Below are 25,737 nucleotides of genomic sequence, written 5' to 3' on the forward strand. Positions count from 1 at the left end.
ATCAAGGGTGTCTTCTTCCCAAGCTCTTATGCTTGGAACTATTCCTGTTCCTCCCACTTTGCTGATTCATCAACCTTCAGGAATGGCCCACACTCACTCTGACAGGATCCAGGTGGAAAGAAGAAGAGTTGGTGTAGTGGTTGAGTGGTGGTTTGGAGCGGTGGACTCTAATCTGGAGAACCGGGTTTGTTTCCCCACTCCTCCACATGAAGCCAGCTGGGTGGCCTTGGGCTAGTCACAGCTCTCTTAGAGCTCTCTCTGCCCCACCTACCTCACAGGGTGTCTGTTGTGGGGAGGGGAAGGGAAAGTGATTGTAAGCCGGTTTGATTCTTCCTTAAGTGGTGGAGAAAGTCGGCATATAAAAACCAACTCTTCTTCTATGCTGACGAATGCCTCCTCTGGAACTGGTTAGGCAACCTGGGCAGAGGAATGAGTTTGGGAAGCCTGCAAACTTTTGTCAAAGAGCCCTCTCCCCAGCATCCCTCCCCTTTAAGGACATGAAGAAGAAGAGTTGGTTTTTATACGCTGACTTTCTCTACCACTTAAGGGAGAAGCAAACCGGCTTACAATCGCCTTCCCCTCCCCACAACAGACACCTTGTGAGGCAGGTGGGGCTGAGAGAGTTCGGAGAGAACTGTGACTGGCCCAAGGTCACCAAGCAGGCTTCAAGTGTAGGAAGATCCTCCCCTCCCCAAACCCCGCCCTCCTCAGGCTCTGTTGCCCCAATTTTATTGTTGCTTGCAAGTACAAGACAAACAATAGTATGCTGAAATAATACAAATGACCATGCGGATGTTCTTATGCCCCCTGCATTGAGATTGCAAGAAACAAATGGTTTGGGGGCTGTTTTGTCTGAGCTCCCATTCACACGCGATCAACTGATGAGAATTTTTTAATTGAATGGTGCACTGGTGTTCATTTTTTCCTTTTGTCCATTTGTAGGGTTGCCAACCTCCAGGTACTAGCTGGATATCTCCTGCTATTACAACTGTTCTCCAGCCGATAGAGATCAGTTCCCCTGGAGAAAATGGCTGCTTTGGCGATTGAAGTCCCTCCCCTCCCCAAACCCCGCCCTCCTCAGGCTCTGCCCTCCTACCGGTGGCAAAGAGGGACATGGCAACCCTAGCCATTTGGGGGAATCACAGTAAAGCAGGCATGTGGAATTGGGCTGGTGACGTACTTTACAAAAAATCACTAGTCAATGGCAAAGCAGTATTTGCAGAGGGGAGGGACTCAGACATACGCGCCTTTTTTCGCTAGTGATCTATCGCTAGAGCGCATGCAAGCTGCATAACAATGACAACATTGGTGGCCACTCCCATTGGTTCAGACGCTTCACATTTTTGCTGGCCTCATGCAGAAATTTAGTTCCTTCTGAATGCTGCAACAGATAATGCAACACAACTACATCTTGGAACGTGGGACCTCTTTTTACTCTCCTATTGTAGTCTTGTTTGTATTCATCTATCTATTTGTCAAATGAGTGTAACACTTCAAACATCTGGCTGTGAGTTTTGGCTCTTGGAAGCTTATATTGCAAAATATTTGTTAGTTTTAAAGGCGCCCCTAGGCTCTTTCCCAATAAATAGCTACAGAACACCAGACTTTATAGAGCCACTCCTTGTTTTAAACCTTTTCCTGCATTTTCCAGCAATCCAGATGCATTTGAGGACTGGTTCACACATGACAATTTCACAGCAGCGTCATGGAATTTCTAAAGAGCTTCATTTACCAAACAGTTTAATAAATAGTTGTTAGGCTCTAAAAGACCCCTGAATATCTGAGGTTAATTTTTTACGGTGCCAGACTCTCCATAGTTATCTCAGTCTAATTAATAAACATAGATTGGAGCAAATCTGTATAGAACTGCATGCTGCCGGTCTACGGTTGCCATCTTTGGCTGAGAGCCAGATGACGCATGTATAGGCAGGAGAGCCAGCGTGGTGTAGTGGTTTGGAGCGGTGGGTTCTGATCTGGAGAACCGGGTTTGATTCCCCACTCCTCCACGTGAGCGGCGGAGGCTAATCTGGTGAGCTGGATTTGTTTCCCCACTCCTCCACACGAAGCCAGCTGGGTGACCTTGGGCTAGTCACAGCTCTCTCAGCCCCCCCTACCTCACAGGGTGTCTGTTGTGGGGAAGGGAAAGTGATTGTAAGCCGGTTTGAGTCACCCTTAAGCGGTAGAGAAAGTCGGCATATAAAAACCAACTCTTCTTCAGGAAATTGGATGGTTTCATCCAAATATTAGCCAGGATCTAGTAATATATTATTTTTAGGGAGTCCTACCGCATGTTTTACAGGCACTTCAGGTCTGAAACAATTTTGCATTCTGCATTATGCTCGGTTTTTTACAGAATACATTTGCTAAAAGCGGCTAGCACAAAAAAAATCCTCTGCGTTAACACCCCCCCACAAATTAAAACCAGTTATAATATAAATAAATTAAAACAGGAAACTGATTATAATTCTTTCAAGCTGCCATGCAAATCAAAAAAGATGGCCGGGTTGGGGGAGGTTCACCATAGCGACTTCCAGAGATATAACGGCATCATCCAGCGACCAACCGAGAATAGTGTCCAAGGTCGAGTCCGCCCATTCACCGCGGAAGCTCAAGCTTGGTGGTCCCGCTCTAGCCTTTCTCTATGGTGCTCTTGTTCCACGTCGCCGTCCAAGTTACGTAAACGCCCCCTTTCATTACGCTCCGTGTGCGTCGATCTCCCTATGGGAACCGGTTACCCCGCTGCTCTAGGGGTCTCCTCGCACCTCTATGGTGACCTCCGGTCACGCCTTGAGACGTTACTACGCACCAGCGCGTCTCCGAACGTCAAAAAGAACGTTCTTCCCGAAACCTCACCCCCTTGCGCATGCGCGCGCCGCCCCACCACTAACAGCTCTTTCCGTCACCCTCCCTCTCCTCCCACGTCCCACATCCGTTGGCTCGCCTCTCCGCCCTTTCGCAACGTGCTTACGTTGATACGCACGCGCCGCCCCCTGCGGTGCGCCAGGCTTTCCCTGACGCTAAGGAGCGCTTGCGTCTTTCTCGCCCGCCTCCTCCCTTCCCCTCCCCGCTTCGTCGTGCGCATGCGCAGGCCGACACGGCGCGTGGCGGCGACGGCAAGAGGCGTGGCCCATTTCCCTCAGCTGACCGGCCGCCATTTTGTCAGCCGCCCCGGCTTTGCCCTGAAAGAAGCGCCGTGAGGGGAGGAAAAAATTTGTTTTGTGTGTTTCCCGTCCGCCGTGGGATGTGAGCCGCGCCCGGCGCCTCTCCTCCCCGGCGGCTCCTCTTTCTCCCCGCCGAGGCTGCCGCGGCCTGGTCCGGCCCCTCCCCGGCGGAGCCCGCCCCCCCCCCACCCCGGGCCCCTCGCCCCCCTCAGGACCACCACCCCCAACCGGCCGCCGCCATGGCGCTGAAGATGGTGAAGGGCAGCATCGACCGCATGTTCGACAAGAACCTGCAGGACCTGGTGCGGGGAATCCGCAACCACAAGGAGGACGAGGTGCGTGGAGGGAAAAGGGGGAGGAGGAGGAGGGGCTCTCGCCATAATTGCAAAGAATAAATGGACTGTTATTTAGGGAGCGCTTCAAATGCAACAAACAATAATTGCAAAGAATAACTTGAGTTTTACTTAGGGAGTGTTTCAAATGCAACAAACAGTAATTGCAGTAATTGCAAAGAATAACTTGACTTTTGCTTAGGGAATGTTTCAAATGCAACGAACAGTAAGGAATGCTTACTGTTACAATGCCATCCAGTGCTTGAGGAGGAGGGGCTCTCACAGTAATTGCAAAGAATAAATGGACTGTTATTTAGGGAGTGTTTCAAATGCAACAAACGGCATCTGCAATAATTGCAAAGAATAACTTGACTTTTACTTAGGGAATGTTTCAAATGCAACAAACAGTAATTGCAATAATTGCAAAGAGTAAATTGACCTTTACTTAGGGAATGTTTCAAATGCAACTGACAGTAAGGAATGCTTACTGTTACAGTGCCATCCAATGCTTGAGGAGGTAGGGATCTCTCAATAGTTGCAAAGAATAAATTGACTGTTATTTAGGGAATGTTTCAAATGCAACAAACTGTAAGAAATGCTTCCTGTTACAATGCAATACAAGGCTTACAATGCAAGCCAGTCCCGGGAAATGCAGGTGCATGCATTTCACACAATACTAATAAGAAGCGAATGCAAAAGAAGATATCTCTGCACGGACTGTCCGGTGACTAAGGAAATTGTCCAGAATCCATAGGGAAATAGTCCATGGTGGAGGAGCTATTAATGTTGCCGGCGAAGAATAACAAGTGGCAGAATCTCCCGGGGGTGGTCTCTGCATTCAGTTGCTGCCTCTACCGTACTGTGCATCCAGCAAGCACCAGGAATCCTTGCCATTAGATACAAATGTGGTTATTCTTGCTAGGGTTACCGAAGGAAGCTTTGCAGGCATTCCTTGTTCAGATAGAAGTTGCATATGTGGGGATGGCCATATAGAGACCCTGAAGCATATTTTGCTGTACTGTTGTTGTTGGAATGATCTGAGGCAGAAATATTCAGGGCAACTCCTTTATAAATTTTACCTTTCCCCGCGGGGTCATCTTCTGAAGCTGGAGGGTGAGAGATTCAGAACAGATGAGAGGAAGTATTTCTTCACGCAATGCATATTTAAATGGTGGAACTCCCTGCCCCAGGATGTGGTGATGGCTGCCAATTTAGAAGGCTTTAAGAGGAAAGCGGACGTGTTAATGGAGGAGAGGGCTAAACTGGATACTACTTACAATGCATCCCTATTCTCTCCAGTTATCAGAGGAGCAGGCCTCTTATATTAGGTGCTGTGGAACAGGCAGGATAATGCTGCTGCAGTCGTCTTGTTTGTGGGCTTCCCAGAGCCACCTGGTTGGCCGCTGTGTGAACAGACTGCTGGATTTGGTGGGCCTTGGTCTGATCCAGCATGGCCTTTCTTATGTTCTTAAAATTTAATTCAGTGGTTGTTGTTTGGAACCGATAAAAGAATCACTTTACTAGTGGCTACATTTTTGCGGGAAGTAATTAAATGTAAAAAGGGTTAATTTGGGGGATTATATTAGTGTGATGCTGCTCGTGGCCTTTTGGCTATTTAAGCAATACCGTTTAAGTAAGTATTTTTCTGGCTGATTGATTGAATAGTTCATAGCATATTTGTAATCCACCTTGAATCCCAGTTGAAAAACGATGGACTGGAAACAAAATTGATAATACTCCTGTCTGTATGGAGAGATGGAGCAAGAAGTAATTTAAGTGGATGCAGAATAGATAATTCTGTTTTTATAAGTCACTGAAACAGCTGTGCAAATGTGGCAAGTTATTGACCGTCGCGTGTAGGAAATGGGCAGCATAAACGAAGTTGCTAATATATAATTTTAAATGCCAATAGCCGTAATGGGACATCCATTGAATTCGTAATAGTTGCTGTTATTAATACCATATGTCGGAGGTTTCTGTGAGGTATGGTGAGCCAAGAAGTGTTTTTATTAAGCAAACAGTAGTAACTTGTAATAGCTTTTCTGTTGTGCTCCTGACACAATACATAAATACTACTGCAATTATCATAGGAAGATGTCTCAGATATCAGTGCGGATAGGCAGGGCAAGAAACATTTCAAATAACAGTTAATCATTGCAATAGCATTTCTACAGCATGCTCAGGTCCAAGAAGTACTACACAAATACTTTTGCTATTCACATCTTATGCAGGAAATATACTGACGCTAGTAGTTTTAATAGTGTATTTGTTATATTTGCAGCATTCTGAAATGTTTTTGTTGTTACAACAACAGTGGTGTTAACAGAATTTCAGGTGTTGTTAAAACCACATATAAGGGCTGTTGCAGTAATTTTATAGGTATTATAAGAAGTCTGTGGCTGCCAGTGTTAATTATAATAGCATTTATAAGCCACCAGACTCTTTAAGGTCTACATAAATGCCTTTATAACGATTAGTCGCAAAATGGTTGTATTAATCATAGCTGTTAAGGGTCTAAGAGTGATATATAATGTTACCACAAGTGGCAGTTCTTAGGATTGTACTTCATATGTGTAATATTAAGTATAATAGTATTTACGTGGCTCTTCAGAGCCTCCAAAGCAATCTCTAAATGCTGTTTTTATAATAATAATTCGGTGTGGTGTTTAGAGCAGTGAACTACAATCTGGGAGACTATTAGCCCATTCCTGAGGGGGAGACTGAGCCGGTGGCTGGAGGCAGCACAGCCGCGCCACCTCCAAAGGAGGATTCTCCCCCCACACACACACTGAAGTCAGTATTTTGCCCTTACCTGCAAGCCCCGTGGATCCGCTCCATAGGGTTCCATCTGGATACGCCAACTAAAAAGGTGCCATAACTCCAAGTAAGGGCAAAGGGGACGTTCCCGGCCTGGAGGGGGGGTTAGGAACCCTCCTAAAGGCAGGTCCGCCCCCAGACCACCCCGGGAACGCCCCCTGGGATGACAGTACATGGAGGTGCGCCATCAGGAAGCAGGCGGGAGGTTGAGCCGGTGTCTCAGGGTTACGCTGCCACGGCATTGCAGGGAAGCAGACATGAGCGCCCCAACACCAGCATCTGTGCTGCTCTTGGTGACGCAAGTAGCACAGGTGTTGGCGCAAGTGGCCCGGACACCAGCGCGGGCCCTTGCATGCCTCTTGTGGACTTTCGCCCTCCCAGCTCAGGAATGGGCTGTCTGAAGCCTGCAGGGTGATCTTTTAGCCTCTGTCACTCACACGTACATCCTAACCTTCCTCACAGGGTTGTTTGTGGTGATAAAACAGAGAAGGGAGAGTCATGTACACTGCCTTAAGCTTTTCAAACAAAGTGTGAGGTTAAAACATACCAAATGGATAGCAAATATTTAACTTGCCTTTTCCTCGGAAAACGGGGCTCCAGGTGGCTTGTAATTATCATTAAATGTATGCTTTCTTTGAAATGATACTGGCTTTGGCAGTATCTCCAAAGTGGCATTATGCACCTAATATAGGAAGTATGTGTGTGGCATACTTTGCTCTTCCTCTAGAATAGTTCTGTCCATTTCATCCTTGCAACGATCTGGCACTATAGGTTAGGCTGTGGGGCTGGCCCCCATGTCACCCAGTATGCTTCATGGCTGTGTGGGTAGGGGGCTTAAACTCAAGCATCCCCAGTCTGACACTGCAGCTGCTTCACTATGTTGGTTTCGTCGTAACCCCCCTCTCCACAGTAATAGCATCTACATAGCATTGCAAAGATTTGAAAGATCTAAATGAGTGATGTTGATTATTAGTATTTCTCCAGCGGGTGCTGTGCTTTGGAATATGGGAAAGTGGGAAGACAGATCTCAGCCCTGAGGAATTTTGCAGTCTGAAGTTTAACCAAAGGAAGGGAGACAAGGTTGGATCAACAGGGGACGGATAGGTGTTTGTTCATGTTACAAGCAGCTAGGCTTAGTTTTCATTTGAGGAGGGAAGCGAGAGACAGCATCTTGCAAGTGATCTTGGAGACAGTTTCAGAAAGCAAGGCACAGCAGAAGTGTTTGAGCGAGCAAGAGGCAGTTACTATTAGAACATTTAACAATATGGTCATTGTACTTGACATATATTTCATCTTATTGTAATCCTCCCTGCAGCCCTGTAAATTAAGAGAGGGCTGTCATATTCCAGACTGATGGGAAATGACATATATTTCATCCTATTGTAATCCTCCGTGCAGCCCTGTAAGTTAAGAGAGGGCTGTCATATTCCAGACTGATGGGCAAGAAAGCAGAAGCAGGAGGTTCCTTTTGGGCAGGTTGGGAAAAAATGATAAATGATTGTGTAGCTGTTTACGTAGAGCTTTAGCGTTCTCAAAGAGCTTCAGAAATCTTGTTTTATTACTGTTCTATGTGTGGTGTAGAATCGTAATGCCTCTTAAGATTTAACAGTGTTTGTGGTACTTTCCAAATGTTAAAGGGCTTACATAAATATACACGCATTCACAAGGTTGTTAAGATTTTTATTAGACCAAGGGAGGAGGTTGAGGTGGCCATATCGTCCTTTCACGTCTCCCTGGTTCAGTCCCCGGCATCTCCAGTTAAAGAGACCAGGCAAGTAGGTGATGTGAAAGACCTCAGCCTGAGACCCTGGAGAGCCACTGCCGGTCCGAGTAGACAATACTGACTTTGATGGACCAAGGGTCCGATTCAGTATAAGGCAGCTTCATGTGTTCATGTACACGTCTGAATCCTTCAGCGTCTTCTCAGAGCGGAGTCCTCTGCACATTCTTGCAGCCACCTTCATTCATACTTTTTCATTCATATTTTCTTATGTTCTTATACGTCGGGCAAAGGAAGCAAAGCCCTCTCTCTGGATCGGTCTGTTTCTCTCTACCAGATGCTGAAGTGGAGCCGATCTCTTCTGTTCGGGGGAGGTGGTGCTATCAGCTCCTCCGTATTAAGTTAACAGTTGAGGCTCCAGAAGCTGGGACCCCACCCCTCCGTTCCTCTGGTGCTTTCCTTTCAGCATTAGAACCTCGAGGCGGGGGCATCGGTGAACACTTTTGTACTTGCTTGGCCTGGGGTTTAGTTTAAAACAGACACTTTCTCTTCCCTCCAGAAGTGGGTCAGGTTGTGTTTGGGAGGTTAAATCTTCCCTGGTGCTTGTCGAGCTAAAACAAGAGATTGATTTGTTGCAGTGAGGGAGATGGTTTTTTTTTTAATCTTCCACGTTGCAAGCAAGTTTGGAATGCCTGCTGAATAAGGAAGAGAACAAACAAACATAAGTCTTTTGGATTGTAGGCCCAAAGAGGAACCTCTGCAGAAATGTGGTCAGGAGTAGATGGTGAATAAAGAAGTTGCAAGAGTCCAGGGAGTGGGGGAGGAACTGGAGTTCTGTCACTGTGTCATGTTGCTTAATTTTTCTTAAGGGTGTGTCCTATTAGAAGAAGAAGAAGAGTTGGTTTTTATATGCCGACTTCCGCTACCACTTAAGGAAGAATCAAACTGGCTTACAATCACCTTCCCCTCCCCACAACTGACACCCTGTGAGGTAGGTGAGGCTAAGAGAGCTCTAAGAGAGCTGTGACTAGCCCACGGTCACCCAGTTGGAGTGGGGAAACCAACCCGGTTCACCAGATTCGAGTCCATTGCTCATGTGGAGGAGTGGGGAATCAAACCCAGTTCTCCTGATTAGATTCCATCACTCTTAACCACTATTACACGCTGGCTCTCTATTACAAATTGTGACAAAGTTACGTTGCTTTAGGGACGGAGCTGTGAACCAAAATGTAGTTCATATTGCAGTTCTTGAATTCTGCAGCCTGGAGCCCTATTTACAAGTAAATTTTAAATGAGGTATTTCCGATCTCGTCAGAGCCTTGGAAGTCTTGCTACTTTGGGCAACTCCATGACCCTGTCCTTGAAGTGTTTGCCATGATAGCATGCCTATTGTATGCTTGCACAGTAGCTCAAAGAAATGGGTAATAATTCAGCTACACCAAGCATTTTGGTTGTGGGGTACATTTCCCCCCACATTGTATGTCCTGCTTCCCTCTGGCATAACTATGGGGGTTACTGCACTTGTATTCCCAGCAATGTATTAAGAGTTTGAAAACGTTATAAAAAATACTGTTCGCACTTTGTTTGGCCCCTTTAGCTGTGAAGACGTCTTCCAACCATTTATAAGCGGTGGTATCCAAAAACCCTTTTAAAGCGATATTTTTTATAACATTTTCAAACTCTTAATACATTGCTGGGAATACAAAGTATGGTAACCCCCATGTCTCATATGCTCTTGCCCCCACCCAGAAGAAAAAGAAGAGTTTTTATATGCCGACTTTCTCTACCACTTAAGGAAGAATCAAACCGGCTTACAATCACCGTCCTCTCCCCACAACAGACACCCTGTGAGGTAGGGGCGTCTGAGAGAGCTCGAAAAGAGCTGTGACTAGCCCAAGGTCACCCAGCCAGCGGGGAAACCAACCCAGTTCACCAGATTAGCCTCTGCCGCTCATGTGGAGGAGTGGGGAATCAAACCCGCTTCTCCAGAACAGAGTCCACCGCTCCAAACCACCACTCTTAACCAATACGCTGGCTCTCTGACTATGGGTATTGCAATTAGCGTTTTAAGAACTCAGATGTCTGTACAGTACAAGCTTCTGAATAACTGCGTGGCAAGTAACAGTCATTTCCAGGCAGTCAAGAAGGGACACCTGCAAGCCCAACCCCCACCATTCCTTTCTTGCCTTCTTCCCTTCCCTTATAGTCTTCAGGCAGGGTGTCCTCTTTCGATTCAGTGCTTTGTTTTTAAGCAGTATAGAAAATAACATTTATTAAGTGGAAAGGAAGTCATTCCTAAGCCTTTGGCATGCAACAAGAGCCAGCGTGGTGTAGTTGTTATGAGCAGTGGTTTGTAGTGGTGGAGTCTGATCTGGGGAACCGAGTTCGATTCCTCACTCCTCCACAAGCGTGGCGGATGCTAATGTGGTGAACTGGGTTGGTTTCCCCACTCCTCCACATGAAGCCAGCTGGGTGACCAAAGGCTAGTCACAAGTTTTCTCCGAAATCTCTCAGCTACCTCACAAGGTGTCTGTTGTGGGGAGGGGAAGGGAAGGGAAGGTGATTGTAAGCCCGTTTGAGTCTCCCCTAAGTGATAGAGAAAGTTGGTGTATAAAAAACAACTCTTTCTCCATGTGGGCCAGTAACTCTTGTGTGCTGGCCAGGCTGCTCTGAAGATCCCTAGAACAATCACCTTTCCCTGGATGTTGAAGCTGTATGCAAGGACCACATCCATAAAAGCAGCAGCTAAAGCGGGGTGGGGGAGGTTCTGATTGTGTATGCGATAGTTTTTTTGATCTAGTGCAGAGTTTTTTGGATCTAGTGCAGAGTTTCCTGATAGACAAGGAACACTTTACTTGGCTAAAATGGAAAGTGTGTTTCACTCATATCATTGGGGGGAAAAGAAGAGTTGGTTTTTATATGCCAACTTTCTCTACCACTTAAGGAAGAATCAAACCCCCTTACAATCAACTTCCCCTCCCCACAACAGGCACCCTGTGAGGTGGGTGGGGCTGAGAGAGCTCTAAGAGAGCTGTGACTAGCACAAGGTCACCCAGCTTGCTACATGTGGGGGAACCAACTCGATTCACCAGATTAGTGTCTGCCGCTCATGAGGAGGAATCAAACCTGCTTCTTCAGAATCCACCCCTCCAGACCACTGCTCTTAACCACTACACTACTGTGACTCTCCACTTACATGTACCAGTGTAATGTAGTGGTTAAGAGCCGTGGTTTGGAGCAGTGGACTCTAATCTGGAGAACTGGGTTTGATTCCCCACTCCTCCTCATGAGTGGCAGATGCTAATCTGGTGAACCTGGTTGGTTTCCCCACTCCTACACATGAAGCCAGTGACCTTGGGCTAGTCACAGCTCTCTTAGAGCTCTCTCAGCCCCACCTACCTCACAGGGTGTCTGTTGTGGGGAGGGGAGGGGACGGTGATTGTAAGCCAGTTTGATTCTTCCATAAGTGGTAGAGAAAGTCGGCATATAAAAACCAGCTCTTTTATCCCCAATGGTATGAGTGAAGCACGCTTTCCATTTCAGCTAAGAGGAACCCTTCAGTGTCTGTCACGTGTTGTGGGGCCTTATTGAACTACTGGATGCTTGAGCATCAGCCGTGTCTCTGCAGCCTGTTGCCATCTGCACCTCTCTTCTCTCTGCCTAGTCCAGGTGTCCTGCCAAGTATTTTTAGGAATTGAGTGGAGCCAGATAGGGCTTTTGCCCAGCAAGGCTTCTGATTGACTATGGGAGATTTGATTGGCTGTGCAGATTTTTTAAAAAGTGTTGCTTTGGCAGCAGCTGCCATTACAGCACATGCATGTACATTGAGTTAACTGAAAGTCACGCTATGATAATCATTTTGTAACTGGCTCCACCTCTTGTGGCAGCCATTTTGTTTCTGCGCCCGCTATGCTGTGTCAAAATTCCAAATGTGCCCACAGGCTCAGAAAGGTAGGAGACCCCTGGTCTAACCTTTCCCCACTTTCCTTTACATTGCAAGTTAGAATAATAGAATCACAGTACCCCCGGTGACTCCCTACTCCATGCCCAGAAGATGGCCAAGATGCCCTCCCTCTCATCATCTGCCTAAGGTCATAGAATCAGCATTGCAGACAGATGGCCATCTAGCCTCTGCTTAAAAACCTCCAGGGAAGGAGAGCTCACCATCTCCCGAGGAAGCCTGTTCCACTGAGGAACCACTCTGACTATTAGAAAATTATTCCTAATGTCTAGATGGAAACCCTTTTGATTTAACTTCAACCCCGTTGGTTCTGGTCCAACCTTCTGGGGCAACAGAAAACAACTCGACACCCTCCTCTATATGACAGCCCTTCAAGTACTTGAAGATGGTTATCATATTCCCTCTCAGTCTTCTCTTCAGGCTTAACATACCCAGTTCTTACGTTCTTATTCTGCTGCACTATATAGAGCTGCCTAACTCAGACCGTTGGTCCATCATCAGACCCAGAATTGTCTGTTCTGACTGGTGGCAGAGGTTTTTTCACGTATCCTGCTATCCGTAACTGGAGATGCGAGGACTTGAACTTAGGACCTCTGTGCAAGCAGCACAGGTGCCCAGCTGCTGAGCTGTGGCCTTTCCACCTGTGGACTGCTCCCTCTTCCAACCTTCCTTCCATAAGCCCCACAACTACCCTTCTCCAGCTGCCTTTTCAGATCCCCGCCTCCTTCCTGCACTTGCCAGAGGTCTTCGCAGCATAGCTAGGGGCAGCCAGAGACCTTTCTGCCTTCCTTTCCTCTCTGTGTTTTTAAGGAAAGCTTTCATAACTGCTGCTGGGTTGTTGTTTTTACCATTCCTACAAGGCTTAATAGGCAGGTTTAACATGACTTGCTGTAATTATCTTCAGGTCTGAAGCCCCCTGTCATGACAGCCTGCTTCTGATGAGCTGTCCTTTCATGATTGGCCTTCAGGGGTCTGAGTGTGTTGCCCTGGTGAGATCATCCCTGAAGTACTTTGCTCCTTTTATCATGGGACTGCAGAGATAAAGTCCTCAGGATTCCCAGGAAGGCCCCCTTGCAAACACAGCCAAACCTGCTTAGCCTCAGCAAGGGTGACGCGCATCCCAGCCATGTCCTGGGCCCCTGCTTCTGCCTCTTTTAACGATTCAGTCTTTTAAAACCCATTGTCTTGTTTGTGGACTTCCTGGAAGACACCTGGTTGGCCACTGTGTGAACTGCCTGCTGGACTTGATGGGCCTGGGTCTGACCCAGCAGGGCTTTTCTTATGTTCTTATGAGCATGCCTGTTATATTAGGTGCTGTGGAACACAGGCAGGATGGTGCTGCTGCCGTCGTCTTGTTTGTGGGCTTCCTAGAGGCTCCTGGTTGACTGCTGTGTGAACAGACTGCTGGACTTGATGGGCGTTAGTCTGATCCAGCAGGGCTTTTCTTATGTTCTTTTTTTTTTAATAACAATTTTTTATTATTTTTCTGTAACATTACAAACAGACATTTCAAAAAAAAAGAAAAAAGATACATTATTGTTGAAGGTACATTTTGGTTATTAGATAAATATAAAAAAAACTCCCCTTTCATCTTCCTCCATCTTGTTAAATCTATTTGCTCTTTTGTATTAAGGATTCTAATCCTAATTTACTTTGTGTAACTATATGTAATCACTTTGCTCAATATCCGTATAGCTATAATTACTAAATATTTCAAATCAAAAATGCTTATTTCATTATTTTAAACCAAATATAATGTAACCATTATAAGTTTGTATTATTAAGCCTTGTAAATAATAGTAAAAAAGTAGTTTAAAAATTAAAAAAAAAATTATCACATTTCTTTAACTATGTCTTTGAAAAATGGATTAGATCAATGAGTAACCTTTAAGTTCTCCCAATTGAAGTTCATTTTCACAGTAAACCCTCCATGCCTCCCATTCACCCATAAATTGTACATTGTCTTTTTGATTTATCAATGCAGTACATTTTGCCATTTCCGCCATTTCTAACATCTTTTGTATCCAGTCTTTTCTGTCTGGAATTTCCATTGTCTTCCATTTAGCTGCATAAACTAGTCTCGCAGCTGTGGTGGGCTTGTCTTATGTTCTTATGGAGGCCAGGGCTATCCATGGCTAGTAGTCAAAATGGATGCTAGTCATGATGCATCCCTAATCTCTCCAGGATCAGAGGAGCATGCCCACTATATCAGGTGCTGTGGAACACAGGCAGGACAATGCTGCTGCAGTCGTTTTTTTTGTGGGCTCCAAGAGGCACCTGGTTGGCCACTGTGTAAACAGACTGCTGGTCTTGATGGGCCTTGGTCTGATCCAGCAGGGCTTTTCTTCTGTTCTTTTATTCTTCTGTTCTCTGCTAGTTCCTGGGAGGACTGGAAAAGCATGCTTTTGAAGGAATGGTTATAGCGATGGTTTGTTACATTTGCTGGTGTGTGTGTATATATGTTATTCACGTTATGCAGCTTGGGCCCGATTTTATTGTGGGAGAAGAGTGGGCTGTAAATAGACTTCTATCCAAACTACAGGGCTTGCGAGCAACCATTACATATTTAAATGCAAAGACAGTCTCTCCAGAGACCATTGCTCTGTTACTGAATTAGACTTCTTTAATTTAGCGTGTGAAAAATTGCACCTGACTTTTAACAGCTTCACGTGACAGAGCAAGGCGTCATTTTTTTTTGTTTTGCTGGAGAAAACCAAAATACTTGGGAAGGGAGAGGCAGAATGTTTGCTCTCATTGGTGAAGCGGTTGGCCAGCGCCTTAGCCTGTTGCCTTCTTTGCTCCTCTTGGCCTTCCACTTTCTCTCTCTGATGTAATTTCAGTTTCTGTAAGGCATAGCATTGACTCAAATAGCAAGACTAGGTAGGTTTCCCCCCCCACAGGTAAACCATAAAAAAGAAGGGGTTGTCTTACATTTATACACACATACAACACATAGTTCAATTGTGGAACTCCCTGCCCCAGGATGAGGTGATGGCTGCCAACGTGGAAGGCTTGAAGAGGGGAGTGGACATGTTCATGGAGGAGAGGGCTATCCATGGCTGCTAGTCAAAATGAATACTAGTCATGATGCATCCCTATTCTCTCCAGGATCAGAGGAGCACGCCTATTATATTAGGTGTTGTGGAACACAGGCAGGAGAATCTGCTGCAGCAGTCTTGTTTGGGGGCTTCCTAGAGGCACCTGGTTGGCTGCTGTGTGAACAGACTGCTGGACTCGATGGGCCGTGGTCTGATCCAGCATGGCTTTTCTTAAGTTCTTATGTTTATGGTTTACAGCTATGCCCAATAATAATCAATTTGTGTATAACATTTTTAAGGGGGTCGTGTTAGATTTGTGTGGTTATCTTCCTTTTGAGTACAGAATAGTGTGTTCTGTTGGAATAGGCAATGTCTATTGTACAAAGAGGAAGAGATGAAGACCCTGCAGGGGGCAGGAAGAGGACAGTTAGATTGGATGGTGAAGTCAGCACCTTCTCTCCTGTTAAGTGTCATTCCTTGACTGTCTCCAGATTGTCAGTTTTAGGGCAAAATCCTCCTCCTTGGAGGTTCCACATTTGAACACACGAAGCTGCCTTATACTGAATCAGACCCTTGGTCCATTTAAGTCAGTATTGTCTACTACTCTTCACTATCAGGTATGCTAATTCCTGAATAAAGTCTACGCTTTAATGAGGTTGTGCACCTTTGCTGTGATAATTATTCTGCCAACATTTTCAAGACCCCCCCCAAGAAAACAGCTGGCTGCCTGAATTTTGATAACCCTGCCCAGAATTCACACCAGCCTGGTATGCAGAGGTTCTCTTAAAACTTGGCAAGCAACCTCTGGGATGAATTTCCATCCTAGCTGCTCTTTTTGGGGGGCAGAATGCAGAGAGGCTGAACAACTGTGTACAGCCACATATACAAAGATTTCGGTAATAAAAAGAACACAAGGTATGAAACAACCCCAGGAATCAATTGTTATTCGTACCATGGGGGTGCTTTTGTACCAAATACCCCACAAAATCTCTTCCCCCCCCCCAAAAAAAAAGACACATGGATCCAGGGAAGCATTTTAGGTGCAGTGGAGAGAAACAGCTCCTCCTGATAATTGGGAGAACATTTGACACCCACCCCAGTCATACAGAGATGTCGGGGAGGGGTGTGACTCAGTGGTAGAGCATCTGCTTGGCATGCACAAGGTCCCAGGTTTCATCCCTGGCATCTCCAGTTAAAGGAGCTAGGCAGGTAGGTGATGGGAAAGACCTCTGCCTGAGACCTTGGAGAGCCGTGGAGTGGGGCTGTGGCTCAGTGGCAGAGCATCTGCTTGGCATGCAGAAGGTCCCAGGTTCAATCCCCGGCATCCCCAGTTAAAGGGACCAGGCAGGTAGGTGATGTGAAAGACCTCTGCCTGAGACCCTGGAGAGCCGCTGCTGGTCTGAGTAGACAATACTGACTTTGATGGACCAAGGGTCTTGATTCAGTAGAAGGCATGTGTTCATGTTCCTGGGGTGGAAAAATAGTTCAGATGCATATAGTGTGGTGTAGTGGTTAAGGTGTCTGTTAAGGTGTCGGCCTAGGATCAGGATATATGTATGTGTGTGTGTGTATAAATTGTATGCATGTATATGTATATTAGTTTTTTTATATACACACACACACACTAGTTTTTGTTGCTTCACATTGAAAATAAAACTATAGCTTTGTTGGAGTAACAGAACTGATGTGAATTGTTCAGATACACAAAAGAGGAGGGGGCGAATCTACCCGGACAAAACCTTCTGCCTCTTGCCAAAGTGTGTTTTCAGGCAGGCGGTGTTCAGGTGTGCGTCTTGTGCTACCAGAGGCATTTCTGTTTTGTTACAACTTTTCCAGCCCAAGATAGAATTGTGATTTGGCTTGGGATAGAATATACCCCAGAATACAATGTACCCTCAGACTTCCCGAACTTTTATTCTCCTCCTGTGCCATGCTGGCTTTATTTTATTGAATACGTTTATCTTTTCCTTTGGCATTCAAAGTCCTGAACAGGTTGGGTCCAGTTTATCGTGGGGAGAGTTTGCTCCCATGTGAAACTACTTCCTCCAGCTGGCCTCCATTCAGCTCGAGTCATTCTGCATAGTTTAGATTATTTATTAAAATATTTATATCTTTTTCCCACCGGCTGTGGAGACTCAAGGCGCGGTACAGTTGCCTCCCCAGCAGGAAGCCAAGCAATTAAAACATAAGCAAGCCATATTCCAAAGGCAATTTCATCAGTCAGTTCCCTCAAGCCTCTAGCCTACAACTCCCTATTAACATTAGACCAGCGATTCCCAAATTATGCTCCACGGAGCACTTGGTGCTGAGCGAAACACCTCTTAGTGCTCGGTGAAGAGATTGGAAAGAAAAATACTACTGTCATTCGGCTTAATATATAGGTGCTAGGTGAAAATTAGTGCTCCGTGACGAATTTCTCTCCTGAAAAGTGCTCCAGGACTCAAAAACTTTGGGAACTGCTGCTTTAGACAGTTCCCAAAGGCCATTTTTAGTGTGAGTGGCCCATTTTCTTAAACTTTTTTGTGGTGGAGGTTTGTTTGGTGTGTGTGTGTGTTTTTTTTGATGTCATGCACTGGTTTGAGGTTGCGTTAAAAAGTCCTTTGTAAAATACTCATAAGTAAGTAAATGTCATAAGCTCTCAGCTTTTTGTCCCAGTTGGGGTTGGCCTTGGGTATCAACCTTTCTAAGGCACAGGATTTTTTTTAACCACCCATGCAATTTGTGTGCTAACATCTAACGGCTGCTGTTGGGAGAGGCTCTTTGCTGGTCATAGTAGTTGCAGCCTTGGAAATGACACCCCATACCACTACATACAACAGAGTAGGTTGCATTGTAGTCGTAGCCACCCAGGCCTGGCGAACCGGATACATGTACGAAGGATTCCATGACATCTGTTTTCTCTTGCTTCAGTGTAGCCATCAAATATTTAACGGCAGGTACAATGTGTTAAGAGAGAGCCAGTGTCTTGTTCCAGGGAGTTCTTTTAGCATCCTTCCCACCTGTGCTTTAGGCAGTTGGACAGGTTTGCAGGTAGAGGTTTGCGACATTTCTCTCCTTTTGATCAAGTTTTGCTTTTCTTTGTACTTAAAAAAAAAAAAAAAAGGCAAAGCAAAAACAAAACAGTATGCCCAATTCCCTGACCAACCAGATGAGTTTCTGGCTAAGAAGCTGTTAACTTGATGAAAAAAAACAGTTTACACTCTTGACTGCTAAATTCTGTGCTGCAGCTATTAAAATACGTCGTACCCTGACAGGATAAGAGTAACAAATACTTTATTACTCAGAATATTAAGGGGGTCACACCAAGTTATACGATGTTTATATAAATTTTATTCATACACGTAATATGTAATTTTTAGGCTTAGATTATTTGTAGTAGCAGTAGTAACTGTTGTGGTTTTCATATTCTCTATTGTGGCTGTTTGGTGGTTCGTTTTTTGCTGGTCAGTGACCGTATTAATAAATTATTATTATGTATGTCCAATTGATGTTGCTGCAAGGGGTGCAGATATCCTCTGTTCCTTCTCATGATGCCCCGAAGCTGTGAGAAGTTCTGATTCCACCATATTTACCTCCATTTGCATTCACACAATGCATAGTTGAATTGTGGAACTCCCTGCCCCAGGATGAAGTGATGGCTGCCAACTTGGAGGGCTTTAAGGGGAGTGGACATGTTCATGGAGGATAGGACTAACCATGGCTAATAGACAAAATGGATACTAGTCATGATGCATAACTATTCTCTCCAGTATCAGAGGAGCATGCCTATTATATTAGGTACTGTGGAACGCAGGCAGGCTGCTGCAGTCGTCTTGTTTGTGGGCTTCCTAGAGGCACCTGGTTGGCCACTGTGTGAACAGACTGCTGGATGATGGGCCCTGGTCAGATCCAGCAGGGCTTTACTCATGTTCTGAAGAGAGTGGTTTGAGAAACAGCTGTTCAAGCTAGCTGTTTCTTGGAAAGGTAAAAGGTAAAATAGTCCCCTGTGCAAGCACTGGGTCATTTCTGACCCATGGGGTGATGTCACATCCCAACGTTTACTAGGCAGACTGTGTTTACAGGGTGGGTTGCCGTTGCCTTCTCCAGTCATCTACACTTTACCCCCAGCAAGCTGGGGACTCACTTTATCAACCTTGGAAGGATGGAAGGCTGAGTCAACCTTAAGCCGGCTACCTGAAACCTACTTCTGTCGGGATCGAACTCAGGTCAAGAGCAGAGCTTGGCTGTGCATACCCCTTTCAAGCTTTCATTTATGTGATTCCCTCCCCCCAAATGCTCAGAGGAGCATGTGTATGTCTCTATCCTTACAATTGCCCCTCTAGGTGGTTAAGCTTGAGAGGCAGTGATTGATCCAAGGTCACCCAGCTCTGTGGAGCAGAGGTTTGAAGGCAAGTGTGCCCATTTGTTGACACCGCCATGTAGGCTCTGCCAGTTTGTAAAGCAGTGAGTTGTATGACTGGGGGGGGGGGGCACCACTTGATCCTGGAAGGGCCGGAGTGGGCATAGTAGTTAGACAAGGACCAGAGAGACCTGCATTCACATCTCCATTCAGCCTTGGTTGAGGAGTGGCATGATTGCATTCTTGAAGTATTTGAAAGGCTTAGAGGAGGGCAGGGAGCTGTTCCTGTTGGCAGCAGAGGATAGGACTCACCATAATGGGTATACATTATGGGCGGAAAGGTACCAGCTGGATATTAGGATTTTTTTTTTTTTTTACAGTAAGAGTAGTTCAGCAGTGGAATTGGCTGCCTAAAGAGGTGGTGAGCTCCCCCTCACTGGCAGTTTTCAAGCAGTGGCTTGTCAGGGATGCTTTAAGCTGACACTGCATTGAGCAGTTGGACTAGATGGCCTGTATGGCCCCCTTCCAAGATGGCCCCCTTCTATGACACTGGGTAAATTTGAGCTAGTCACCCCTCTCAGCCTAACCTGCCTCATTCTGCTGCATTTCTGCTTTGGGTGTGATTGGATTATTCAGTCACTGCAAGCGTGGCGAAGTGGCAGAATTAGCCTCTTGTAGACAGTTCCCTATTGTCAGCTCACCCAGAATGGTGACTCATGTGCCAGCGCTGGGAGAGGGGGACTCAACAGAGCAGGTACTTCTTCCTCAGCCACTTCTTCAGAAGTAGAGTTTAAGAGAGAAAGCACGCCTCTGGTTTTAACTCAGGGTGCCACCAGTTTGGAAAACGCCGCCTCAAGCAAACGCTTTCTGCTTTCTTCTGGTCGGTTTCTGCCCTGTGGAGCACTTTCTGCTTCTTGCCCTTGATCTGCCCTTTCTGAGATGGTCTCATGCTCTTCTCTGATCTGGTGAAATCCCATGACTGGGAGCGTCTCTGTCTTGTTAATGCAATCATGTTGAGGCCTGCAAGGAGCTGCCAGGCTCTGCATTACGGAAGGGTAAAAAGATAAAGGTCCCCTGTGCAAGCACCGGGTCATTACTGACCCATAGGGTGACGTCACATCCCGATGTTTACGAGGCAGACTTTGTTTATGGGGAGGTTTGCCAGTGCCTTCCCCAGTGATCTTACCTTTACCCCCAGCAAGCTGGGTACTCATTTTACCGACCTCGGAAGGATGGAAGGCTGAGTCAACCTTGAGCTGGCTACCTGAAACCAACTTCCGTCGGGATCGAACTCAGGTCGTGAGCAGAGCTTGGACTGCAGTACTGCAGCTTACCACTCTGCGCCACGGGGCTCTAAGTAGGGAAGGGAGGGAAATCCAAATCCATCATGAGTAAACCTCGGGACAAAGCGAGACGAAGGTGCTGCAAAGACTGACAAAGTGGTTTTTACAGCCCCTTTCCTACTCATGCCAGTGGTCATTTCTGCAAGGCCTTTCAGGTCCTGTGTCGACAGTCAACCACTGCTGTTGAGTCCCAGCCTCCCCCATCCCCAACTCTTTTTTCAAAAAGCTTTAATTTCTTTTGCATGTGTGAGCCATGCTGAAACTGCAGAGAAAATGGAGAGATGGCATGCGGGACAGGCTGTGGCCTTTGCTGTGGGACTATTTGACAGTAGTTTGCTTCCTGTCTGGACTGTTCTGTCTCCTCTTATTGTTCTGGGGCTTCCCCATCCAGCTGTAGTGTTTGGGCTTAACTCCTCCCTGGTTCTGCTGTCGAGACTGGAAAAGTTCTGTCAGTTCCTGTGCTGGTGTGTATGTCTGTCAAGATTGTCCCACAAGGGCCTCAGCTGGCGGCAAGGGCATTCACAGTTCCACCCTCCTGCTTGGTCTTCTCTCCAGTTACAAGGAGAGCCCTGGGGCTTCTCCTATACAACCTGTCCCTTTTAATGACAGGCCCCATACCTTTCTGTCAGTACTTAATAGCTAGACAAGGCATCTCTGTTGCCATGATTTATGGGACCACCTTTTTCTTTGCCCCTGCTCTGTTCTTGGGGTACCATGGCTTTAGGTCCTGTCCACTGTAGCAAAATTGGTACCAATTTGCACCCCACTCCACCCACAGCTGATGCACTTGTCTGCCTATGCTGTTAATCTGCTGCTGCATTCTCCTGGTCCACAATAGACTGATGTCTTCCCCCTCACATAGTATGTTTGTGCATGGGGGGTGTTTGGAGATGAGAAGTTCCATTGCATCACTCCTACCCTGAGATCATAAAATCTTGGAACTTGCCCGCATATTTTTATTATTTTCTATAAACATCCAAAATCTTATTTGTAAAAGCTGGTATCTTGCCCACACTCCCGATGTGTGCTACCCAAGTAAGCACTGCATGTAATTTTAGAGATATGTTGACCATCCCTAAATGCATTTGTTGGAGTGGAGTTGCCCGCACTTCGGATTGGAAGTATCCCAGTGGCTGACATGCGTTACCTGTTCTGTGCACATGGCCCAAAATTCTGCACAAGGGTAAACTTCAGAGGTGGTCTTTGGGAAAGAAAATGGGAAGCTCTTGCGAAGCAGAAACAGAAGCATGTGGGACTGACTGTTGTATCTGAATTCTCTCAAGCCTGTGGCGTGGAGCAGGGAATAAACCCAGTCAGTATTGAGACTGGTTTGTTTTATGTGAAAGGTTTTGCTGAGGTTCCTTACCAAGAAAATCTGCCTGCACCACCAACTTTGATCAACTTAAGCCTGGTGTGATATTTCCCATGCTGGTTACCAGGCGTGCAAGACTCCCAGTTGCTCAGTGCAACTGAGCGCAAGACTCCCAGGCCAGTTTCTAGTGTGCAAGAGATTAAACAATTTAGGGATTCCCTGGGAGGTTGGTCTTCTAAAGGATAAGGAAATGTTACACTCTCTTCTGCATTAGGGAGCGATCAAACGATCCAGTTGTAGCGGACAACAGAGATGTGCCGGAATGGAGGAAGTTGCCCATTGTGTCCATGATGCGGCCAGGGAACATGCATTTTAGTGCCATGGAGGGTTAATTCTGGTGCATTTCAGCAGAGGCCTTTGAAGTATTTTGGCGTGTGTTTTGGTTACAGGAGTGCAGGGTGGCAGTGCAATAGTGCATTTGGGGAAAGCTGGCAAAGCAGGAGTTTGACCCACCCCCCTGTACCACTTCTCTCCCTCTAGGCAAAGTACATCTCGCAGTGCATCGATGAGATCAAGCAAGAGCTGAAGCAGGATAACATTGCAGTGAAAGCAAATGCTGTTTGCAAGCTTACCTATGTGAGTATATCTCCCTTGCTTCAGGTGTGCGATTTCATGGCCTTCCATCTTTCCCTGCTTTGGCATCAGCTTGCCTGTTGCTTTGGAATGCAGGGACTGTCTATGTGTGCAGCAGTCCCTACAGTAAAACTTTTTCTTTTCTTTTGGGGGGACCACAGTGACTGAGGGTTTGGCTCATACTAAATGTGACATTTTGTTTCAGTGGGAAGGAAGAATAGAGATGTGAAGGCCCAGAAAAGTTAAGGGAAGAAAAAACAAAACAAAACGTCGGGTTTTCTGAGATCGCTTTTTCACTTGTCCCAACAGGAAAATTGCCCAGAATTTTACATCTCCAAGAATTACCTTGCTGAATCAGATCATTACCCTTTTGATTTCTTAACAGGTGCTTCCACCTTGCCCTCAAGCAGGCCAAGAAGCTGAAGCCCTTCCCTGTTGTCATAAGATAACAGTACAGTCTAGACTGGAAAGCTTAATTTCCATTATTGAGGCTAATACTTGTTGGTAGCCTTTCACCTCCATGAACTGGACTAGTTTTTTTGTTTTGTTTTTAAACACCATCTAAGCCAGTGGCTATCACCATTTCTTGTAGCAACGTGCTTGACCAGCCGGCTGCTCCTAGCTTGCTGCTGCCGCCGCAGTCTACCTGACCAGCTGCTGCCCATCGGGAGTTGTGAGGGAGAGGCACACCACCAGTGGCCTTCTCCTGAACTCTCCCCCCCACCCCATATGGAAAGGCCAAATCTGGGCCGGACCTCTGGCTCCTGGCGCGGCCCCCCAAACCCAGCTTCCGTTAAGTGGGAGCTGTTGCTTCTTGCAGCAACATGCTTGACCAGTTAGTTTTGCATGGGGTGAAGAAGTACCTCCGTTAGCTTATTCTGAACTTAATGCCAATAAGCTTCGTTGGTTTCCTCCAGATTGTAATGTCGATATGATAAAAGTTTATTGTTTGTGGCTGAAGGCCATCACAATCTACCATACAAAACCCAGTCATAAATAATAACATTAAAACAGTCTGACCAAAAGTTTCTTGGCTGCTAAGGCAAAGAGTGACACTCTATAGGAAACAACTGGATCGGCATCGGAGAGGAGAAAAAGCAGCTTCTCTGGATCTGAAAAAAAGATTTAGGCCCAAATTCTAACGTCATGAGATGCACAAGAGAAATTACATACATACATATCAGTTTGTTCACTCAAAAATACCGTTGAGATCCTTTTTCTCTCTCCGTTGTTACGATTCTGAGGAGGGAGGAATACCAGGGTTGCTGTGCAGAGGAAGGCACTGGCAAACCACCTCTGTTAGTCTCTTGCCATGAAAACCCCAAAAGGGGTCGCCATAAGGCGCGTGCGCGCACACACACACACACACACACACACTAATGTCCAGAGTATTATTTATTTGGCCCTCCTCATCTGAGATTTTCTTCTTGTTCCCTACAGCTGCAAATGTTGGGTTATGACATCAGCTGGGCTGCCTTCAATATCATCGAAGTCATGAGCGCGTCAAAGTTTACCTTTAAAGTAAGTCTTCAGAACTTGGGTTGCCAAACTTGAGGGCCAGCGTGGTGTAGTGGTTAAGAGCAGTGGACTCTAATCTGGTGAACCAGGTTTGTTTCCCCACTCCTCCACATCAGCTGCAGACTAATCTAGAGAACCGGGTTCGATTCTGCCCTCCTCCACATGAAGCCTGCTGGGTGACCTTGGCTGGTCGCAGTTCTCCCAGAACTCTCTCAGCCCCACCTACCTCCCAAGGTGTCTGTTGTAGGGAGAGGAAGGGAAGGTGATTGTAAGCCCATTTGAGGCTCCTTAAAGGTAAAGAAAAGCGGGGTATAAAAACCAACTCTTCTTATCTGAAGCCAGCGTCCTAAACTATTTTTTTGGGGGTGCTTATGGCTGATATGCCCCCCACCCCCAGCATAAGATGGGGCTGTAATTTTGAGATTCCTGGTCTAGGAAAAGTTAGAACTGGGCCTCTGTTAGGCACTCAGTTTTACTTCAATCCTGCGCGAAGCAAAGATGGATGTGCAACCTGTGCAGATGGGGCATGTCTGAACCATTTACTCTGGGTTTTTTGCTAGTCTGTAGTCAGTCGAGGCCCCACCTCCTGGCTGCTGGATTGAGCCACTCCTCTGGGTTCTGTGATTCTGCCTGCCTTTCCTTGCATGCTTCTGAGCGTGGTCTTCATAACCAGAATGGCTCAGAAGTTTGCCCCCTCCTTAAAATGGAAACTGAGATTCTGAAAAATTTCAGTCCTCCCATGGCCCCATGTCGTGGCCATTGCTCAGCTGTAGCTCTTTGGATTTAGTGGACTTAAATCAAAAGAGTTTCCGTCTAGACATTAGGAAGAATTTTCTAACAGCAGTTCGTCAGTGGAACAGGCTTCCTCGGGAGGTGGTGAGCTCTCCTTCCCTGAAGGTTTTTAAGAGAGATTAGATGGCCATCTGTCAGCAATTCTGATTCTGTGACCTTAGGCAGATGATGAGAGGGAGGGCATCTTGGCCATCTTCTTGTCACTGGGGGTATGGAAGGGAGGTAGTTGTGAGTTTCCTGCATTGTGCAGTGTGTTGGACTAGATGACCCTGGTGGTCCCTTCCAACTCTGATTCTATGACTGCTACTGGGCCTCCCCTATACTTGAAGGCAGTGTGCATTTTAGCCCTTGGTTCTGATTGTTCTCTTCCTTCACCGCGTAGAGGATCGGATACTTGGCCGCCTCTCAGTGCTTTCACGAAGGGACGGATGTCATCATGCTGACGACTAACCAGATCCGCAAGGTGAGTGGCCCCTCTCCGGAAGATGGAGCGCTTTGTTATTGCCTAGATGCCGCAGTCCTTGTGTGTGTTAAGTAGGGCTGTTGAAAAACAAATTCAGTAAAATTCGGATTCGGCAAAATTTGGCCCGTTTTTATTCGGGAACTGCCGAAGTCCGAACTCCCCTGATTCGGATCCGTGGAATTCGGCACTAAGTTCGGGGGGGAAAATGGCCGTTAAAAGCCATTAAAAACACATGCATGCCTTTCTGCGGCTTGGGGGGGCATTTTTGGAGGTAGAGGTCCCAAATTTTCAGTGTAGCTTGAGGGGAC

The 25,737-nt window shown here is 46.4% G+C and overlaps 1 protein-coding gene across 1 annotated transcript in view; it reads left to right on the forward strand.

Annotated features, from left to right (window-relative positions):
- Window positions 1-3,387: 3,387 nt before the first annotated feature.
- Window positions 3,388-25,737, forward strand: part of AP3D1 (adaptor related protein complex 3 subunit delta 1) — a 69,054-nt gene continuing 46,704 nt past the window's right edge. The window contains exons 1-4 of the mRNA XM_056844616.1: window positions 3,388-3,496; window positions 22,564-22,659; window positions 24,097-24,177; window positions 25,349-25,429. Of these exons, the coding sequence (XP_056700594.1) occupies window positions 3,401-3,496; window positions 22,564-22,659; window positions 24,097-24,177; window positions 25,349-25,429 (354 nt within the window). The 5' untranslated portion in view covers window positions 3,388-3,400. The remainder of the gene's footprint in view (window positions 3,497-22,563; window positions 22,660-24,096; window positions 24,178-25,348; window positions 25,430-25,737) is intronic.

This window comes from Euleptes europaea, chromosome 2 (genome assembly GCF_029931775.1).
Source record: "Euleptes europaea isolate rEulEur1 chromosome 2, rEulEur1.hap1, whole genome shotgun sequence".
Taxonomy (NCBI): Eukaryota; Metazoa; Chordata; class Lepidosauria; order Squamata; family Sphaerodactylidae; genus Euleptes; species Euleptes europaea.